A 7,718-nucleotide genomic window follows, 5' to 3' on the forward strand; every position below is an offset into this window, starting at 1 on the left:
CCTGGGAGACATCCCGCTGCTGGCCATCGGCCCGGCTATCTGCCTACCGGGCATCGCCGCTATTGCCCTCACCAGAAAGACCGAGGGCTGCACCAAATGTCCAGAGAACATGCGACCGTGCTGTAAGCAAGTCAAGGACCGGGACGTCATGGAACTGCTAAGGACCCCCTCAGACCTGGAGTCTGGCAAGGGCAGCCGTGACGAGCTGGCCAAGAAAGTGTACCAGAAGGACAAGAGAGTGCTGCGGGGTGAGGACTCCGTGTTCATCTACACCACCGCCGCTGCCGCCACCATGGGAGAGTGCAAGAGCCTCATCAAAAAGGTAGAGCAGGAGGAGATGCTGAAATACCTGGAGACCTGTTACCCAGAGATGCCGGGGAATGTGTCTGTGGGAGACAGCTCCACATACAGTGCCTTGGAGAAGAACTGCTCTTCTCCTAGCAGGGACAGCACTGCTTGCCCTGATGTTGAAGACAACATTTTTGTGGCTCCTAAAGACAGTATCATTGTATGCTCTTACAAGGATAACAGCCCTTATGACAAATACTGTTGTTACATAAACCCTACTGGAGTCAACTCAGACCAGGAGACCATTGTGTGAAAGATGCATAATTTATATATATGTATGTATACAAAAACTGCAACATCAACTTCTTGATAGGGGATAATAAAACTGACTGCACTGCATGGGACAATCCTGATACTATTTCAATTTAACCTGTTATGTGACTGATACTCAAACCTTTTGTGCCTGAAATACTCTTTCTGTAAGTAAACAAGCATGTTTAAAGGTTAAAGAATTCAATTCTTCATTTCGGGGAAAAAAACAGCAATTGCACTTTATTTTCCCCCTTTCCCTCCCTTTTGTTTTCCTGTTGCCTATTGTATGCAAGCCTGTAGACACACTGGCAGGAGGGTAGCATTGGCCTGTAAGCTGAGATCAAGAACTGAGTCAAACTCTGGAGCTGTCATAGGAAAGAATGTGGCACTCTATGGCTGAACGGGTCTTTGCGATACTGTCGCTTCATTTTGGGATCTCAGCATGCACTCCAATAGCTGGCTGACATTCAGGAGTGTAAAAGTGATTTGCCTCCTTCTTCATTGTGGCAGGATTTTATATTCCTCTGAGTCAAGGAATCAATGTGCTGACTCTGTGGGCTCTTCTGAAAGTCTTGTAGGAACCAGATAGGCTCAGAGGAGTTTTTAAAGGTTTTTTTATCATCAATAGCATGCAACATAGAGGTGTTAGCTTAATTCTCCACTGATTTTAGTTCACTGGAATGTTCCTAATGCTTTTGCATTTTATAGGCATACTTGACAAGGAGACTGCAACATGACATATGACACGGTTCTTGCAGAGACTAGGAAGCAGATGTCAGTGGACTTAGGTCTTAAAAACATATTTCAGTACCTCAAAAGTCTCTTAGGGGATAGACTTCTATGGATTGTGTTGAGTGGGGTCTGACTCTTCTGAAAATGCCATTTTCTTGTGCCTTTTCTAAAATGCCAGATGTTTCTCTATGGGTGATGTGTGGTTTCAGTCCAGCCAGGAGTCTCAAACCCATGCTTCCCTGGGGAAAGGGAACAGAGGACCTAACTGACAGATGTTTTTGTTCACAGCTTATGGATACATATGAAGAAAATATGAAGTGACTAATGAGGATTAACCATTCAAAATCTGACCCTGCACTTTACATACAGAAATGCAAATCCTTGCTCTTCTGACAGAAAATCGCCTGTTTCATGCTGTGTATAAAAATCTTACTTTGCCTGTACCACGTAGGTAACAGAGATGTGGTATAACACAATGTGCATGCTAAGCAGCTACTCTGAGGGTTAAGGTCTTTGGGCAATATTTGCTAAAGCATAGAGTAATTTGCTAGCATGTCACAAAGCCCCAGTTCCTATAACTAGACTCTCACAGCTTCAAAACGTTCCTGTGTGTTCGAAGCCTTAATAACTGTTCCTCCTTTCTTTTCTGCTAGTTAAGCAGAGAATTAAATAGAAATGGATTTGGCCATTTTGAAAATAAGAATTTGTTCATTTGAAAAATTTCAGTGGATTTTTGCTATCCTTTTTTCTTTTTCAATAATCTTTTTTTTTTTTTTTTTATACACTATAGTTTTGCCAGTAGAAATTTAGTGCTTATTTAATCAAAGACAGCATAACAGCAGCTTCAAGGTTTTTATGCAGATAACATGCCCAGGCCAGAGAAGTACTGAGACTTTATTTTTGTTCAGCCCATGTGGTCTCTTCTGATGGCCACTAGAACTTGTTGTACCAGTGCTGATCTTAGAACAGGCAGGAATAATCACATTGCTGTTCAGAGGCTTCTTCTAGTCCTGAGTCTGAATTTGGCCTAAGGACCACAGCTTAAGGTGTGATTTCAAGCCATGACAAGAGATGAGAGCTTCTTTCTGTTCTTGCTACTTTTAAACACCTCTGGGTCAAAATCCCACTTCTCTCCTCAATGCTCTCCTCCAAACAATGCATGCAGATGTAGTGAAGCTCTCTGTTCATGAGGTAAACGTCAATTGTCACATATGGCTTGGTCCTACAGTAGAGGTGGCAGGGCATATATAGCGTTTGAAGAAAACCAGTGATTTGGACATTCAGAGAAGGTTCCCGATAAATAAAAAATAATTTTGGTGTAGCATTTGTCATAATGCTACAGTGGAGTTTACCTTCACTTAAGAAACAATGTGATTCACAGATCAGTGGTACACACGGCGATTTTGTGTTGCTTTGATTAAATTTCTGTTGTCACAAATAGCGTTTTTGCAGTCAGACAAGCTGTTCATTGCAAAATCTTGAACAGACAATTGGAAGTTTTAATCAGTGTGCAGTTTGTCTTCCTGGAGCGCTAAACATTGGCTGGTCCTTTCTGCCTGGAACAGAACAAGTGAGAAGTGAATGTCCTCACATTATGCATCCCTCAGGACTGGTATTGTGTTCGTGATCTGCACTCTGCAGAAATGTGGTTCTCTTCCACAGGCAGTTCCTCCACATATGATCCAAACTCTCTGCAGTCCTGGCTCCAGTAACTATTTAATATGTTGTAATTAGCAGAGTGTCGGCAACCATGACCCCCTCTCTGTATTTCTGCTGCTGCATACCTGACTATTCACGGAGTGAGCTCCTACTTTTGGCCAGGGTGGTAGAATTTGACACTACATCCTCTGATCTAAGCTGTTGAGACATCCAGCTAAATTGTCAGTTGTTGCAGCACAGGCTTAAGATTTTGCAGTGGGTTAGAGATGGGTGACCATCAGGCCACCAAGCCTGTTCCAGCCTGATTGTCATGAGCATGCAGAGACTGTTCTATTTGTTTGCAGGGCACAATCTGCACACAGAAACTTGAATCTTAACATGTTGCCAGTAAAGACATATTGCTAGAGAATGAGATTCTGACATGGGAGATTTTTGCATCTCATGCTGAACCCATTTCTACTCTGCAGCCAGTCTGAACATGCAATCCCTACTGGGACAACTGTCAGCAAGTTTGTTACTTCTCTGGTGGTATGGGCCCATTTATGTCTGGTCTTTAGAAATAACACAGTGTCTCTAGAAGTAACTTTTAATGCTCTCTGGCAAACTTTCATCAGTAAGCATTGCCTTTCATCTATCAGTCCTATCAGTGCTAGAATTCCTGACCCCCTGTGTCTTTACCAGACTAGGAGATTCAACTATAATTCGTTTTTAAATCGTGGTTTATTTTCTGTTCAGAACAGTTGCATGGATTAGCTTTGTGTCAGATACACAGAAGTGTTTATGCTTACTGTTTTACTTGTTTTTACTGCACAGTGGACACATTAGTTTGCAAGAGCAAGTCACAGAATGCACTACCATAGCAATATATTAATTCAAGATCTCCTCAGAGGTGTCCTTCTGACACCTCACCCAACTTTTCTGCCTCAAGCGTATTGTTGCAATTTAAAATTCCTTCCATCCTCTAGGAGAAGTGAATTTTCTAGGAACAATTCTCTTGTGTCTCCTAAAAGACACGGAGTTCTTTCAACAGAATTAAAACATCCCAGGTCTCTGTTTCAATATAGCCCAGTGAAATCCTGGCAATTGTAAACCAACATTTTCCCGTGCTTTGCATTCAGCATTTCCCTAAACCATTGGTAAAAGCCAACTGACCTTTGGTCAGTTCTGACAGATTCAATTCTAGGACTTTTTCAAGTTAAAGTTTCATTACTTAGGGAGTGAGAAAGGGTTAAACATTTTGAAAATCTGGCTCTCTATTCTAGTGAGACTAGAACAGAAAAAGAAGTATTATTCATGAGTGCAAAAGAGACCAAAAAGACTTCACAGACAGCATTTCATTACTTTGTCAGATTAACTGTGTTTAGTTCTGGTCACAAAGGCAATATGTTTAGTGCATTCTTCCATATGTGTATCTTCTCTTTGGTAGCTTACTCTGAACCAGCTCCTCAAGTAGGGACATAGAGTGTTTTTCTGCCTGGAGGCAGGATACAACAGCAACAGAAAAAAATTACCACATAGTAGGGATCTGTTGTCAGGAATGTGGATTCATTTTCAGATCTCATAAAAACACTTACTTTTAATACACCACTGTATTTTACTATGAAATGCAGTAGTAATCAGCAGTTATGCACAGTCATGAAGATTAGGATGCTGCTACATTAGTTTTGTATTTGGCACTCACTGTCTTGGAGTGTCTATTTTGCTGCCAGTGAAATCCAAGGCAAAATTCACAATGGCAAAAATTTCACATGGCATTTCAAGGTCAAACTTAGTGCTTTATGAAACCTTTTGAATCCAGTTTTTGGAATTTAGTTCCAAAAAGGATGCATGTGCACTGGAAACATAGTGCAGTGGAAAGTGAGGTATGAATAGAGAAGATGGAATAGCTTGGTTCACTCTCTGAACCTGAGGACTGTGGTTAATGTGCTGTGAGACGCTAAGTAACATCATGTAGACTCATGAATGTGCATTGGAAGGTTTCAGTCATTGTGGTTCCCATATAAACAAATTCTACGAAACCCACTCTCTCACATTTAAAACTGGTTGTTTTCTATCTCTACACCAGAAAGTGCATCTAAGCAAATTTTAAATTAGGAAGAAAGGGAGTTTTCCCTTATTTTCCTTGGAGAGAACATTGTATTGCAAATAATTTTATCTTTGAATTCCGATTTATAATGTATAAAATGTAAAATCCAATGTTTTATACTGTCTGGCGTGAAGTAGGAAAAAATCAGAGAGCAATTAGGAGGACAGGGTTGTCATTAACTGAATAGCAGATGGTACTCAGCTGGAGAATAATCAGAATAATCTTGCATAGTTTTTTTTTTTACTGTTCTGAATGGACAGCCCCAGAAAGACACCCAAAAACCCCAAAGATTCTTACTATTGAGGTCAGTGCAGATGGAAGGGCAAATAACTTCTAGGGGTTTGAGTGGGGTGGGAGAGAGATATATCCTACATGCTGTGGAATCTCATACTAATCCCTTTTTCAGACACAAATCTTCAAGAGATCATGAATCCTTTGACTGCACAGTCAGGCTCAATGCTCATACTATGCCCCAGCACTATTTGCAAAGAACAATTGATTTCATTCCACTTTTATTTAAATAACTTCATTTCTTTGGTTTGACTAATTAGCTGTAGGAAGGAGCAGATGAAATTCTAATTCAGTTCTCTGAAACTGGAGACCTCCTGCACATATTAATAACAATCTAAATGAAAGATGTTTGCTGCCTAATCTAGGGGATAAAGAATAACTTCTTGGTGGCAAAACACAGTCTTTTTCCAATGCCAATGATTTGAATAGAATCTGGGAAGTTTTACACCTGGAAATATATTAATGACATTTTTTTAACTTGTGATTTTTTAAAATATTGTGATTATTCAGTCTGTTCCTCAGTAGTCAAATTGAAACAATATAGTGAAAGTTTATCAGCTAATTAAAGATTTTCAGAAGTCAGGTTTTGTGTTGTGTGATTTTTTTTTTAATGTACCTGCCTGCACTGTGTAGACAGAGCTGCAATAAACAATAATCAAAATGCACAATCTGTCTGTAAAATCACATCATGAATAGAATATTAGTATCCTCTGCATTATTTTATGTGACTGTAGACAATGAATGGCCACTTAGTAAAGAAATGAAGTGATTTACAAAGCACATACCACACTCACTTTTTCAGCTTTCTTATTCCAATTGTTTTTCCATTTTCTGGTAGGGATATAATCTCCAAGCAAAAGAAAAGCACATCACATATTTTCTGTATAGAGTGACATTTTAGAAAAGAATGCTTGGTAGATTAGCTGACTAACTCCACATATGGAATGTGAATCTCTGTGGATTTAAAGCATCTCACAGATGAGCACTGTGCTGGTTATCATACTTCAGCTTTATCAGCTGGTAAATCCTTTCCTGCAACTCCAAGGTCATCAGGACTTCAATCGGCACCTACAGTGTTTTCCCCAACAAGCTTCTTTGCAACATTTCCTGAGCCATGAGAGATACTACAAACTGTAACAGGACTCTCCGGATATCTGAATTTTCAGCAACATCTGTCACAAGTGTCACCCCATGCAAGGATATAGAGTGGTGAAATGAGAGAGCATTTTGTTTTGCAGGTGCTATAAAGACCACCTGCCCCTGTACACGAAGTGTTGTATGGAGCACTACACTGTGTTCCCTTGGTGGGTTCAAAAACGGATGCTTGCAGAATTCAAATCTGAGGCAACTACTGTCAACAATTTTGTGTCCTTATTCTGGTTGTGGATTTGCACTCACTTCTCCATATATGAACAACTTATATTTATATCCAGATATGTTTTACATCTATAAGAATATATGATTCTCTCTATATTATATATATTCTATGTTATTTTATGTACATATGCCTGTCTGGCCAATACAATACAGAAAAAGGTTATCTCTTCAGCTATGCCATCCCTACGAGGTAAAAGCAAAGCACATCTCCCAGGCTTTATGCTGCATCACCTTTGGTCAATTTGCTGTGTCATATAATCACCAATGATTGCTGCATTGTATCTGACTTCTAGTGAAAATCTGTGTAAACAACTAGAGCTCATGTTCCTGAAACTTGCATATTGCTTCAGTAGCTGACAATGAAATATGTCCGAGATAAATACTTGTCAGTTGACTGAGGACACTTCTGATAGCATCTGTAATGTTCATTACACTGTACGTCTGTCTTCTGGAGGAAGAACAGTCATATCATCACAGTCATTAGACAAACTGACATTTATAAAGACTATTGTTTGAAGTTGCAGGAGAGATATCACATATTCTACAGTCCTTAGGAAAAAATCTAGTTCTCATTCTGGAGGTGCTATGTTCAACGAGAGGATCAAGAGATGACAATAAAACCGAGGCAGGCTGACAGAGGAGCACTTCCAGATGTACTTGTTTTGTAGATAAAGACCAGATTCTAAGCCCCCTGAAATGAGTAAGAGTCTCTACTATGTTGAATCTTAATAATACAAGAGGACTTGTCAATGTCAAAAGCTATCAATGCAACAAGCTTGCTAATGGTCACTCATCACTCATTTCGGTTTAGATGACTTTAAACTCATAAGACACTAATTTGAAAGCTTTTAATTCTATAAACAACATCAAAATAAAGCAGAAGAGTTAAAATTGAATTACTACTGCAGATGAATATAACAAAGCATATGCATTGCATATATGCTTGGGCCCAGAGACTGGTGGTGAACGGTGC

General features: G+C 39.7%; 1 protein-coding gene across 1 annotated transcript; it reads left to right on the top strand.

The window, feature by feature from the left end:
• Window positions 1-4: 4 nt before the first annotated feature.
• TMEM215 (transmembrane protein 215) lies at window positions 5-601 on the top strand (the record flags this gene model as incomplete). Its single annotated transcript, XM_009084661.1, has 1 exon — window positions 5-601. A coding segment is annotated over one exon (597 nt), but the record flags the coding sequence as incomplete, so codon positions are not given.
• Between the last annotated feature and the right edge of the window lie 7,117 nt (window positions 602-7,718).

The sequence above is a fragment of the Acanthisitta chloris genome, unplaced genomic scaffold, assembly GCF_000695815.1.
Source record: "Acanthisitta chloris isolate BGI_N310 unplaced genomic scaffold, ASM69581v1 Scaffold46211, whole genome shotgun sequence".
NCBI classification, from domain to species: domain Eukaryota; kingdom Metazoa; phylum Chordata; class Aves; order Passeriformes; family Acanthisittidae; genus Acanthisitta; species Acanthisitta chloris.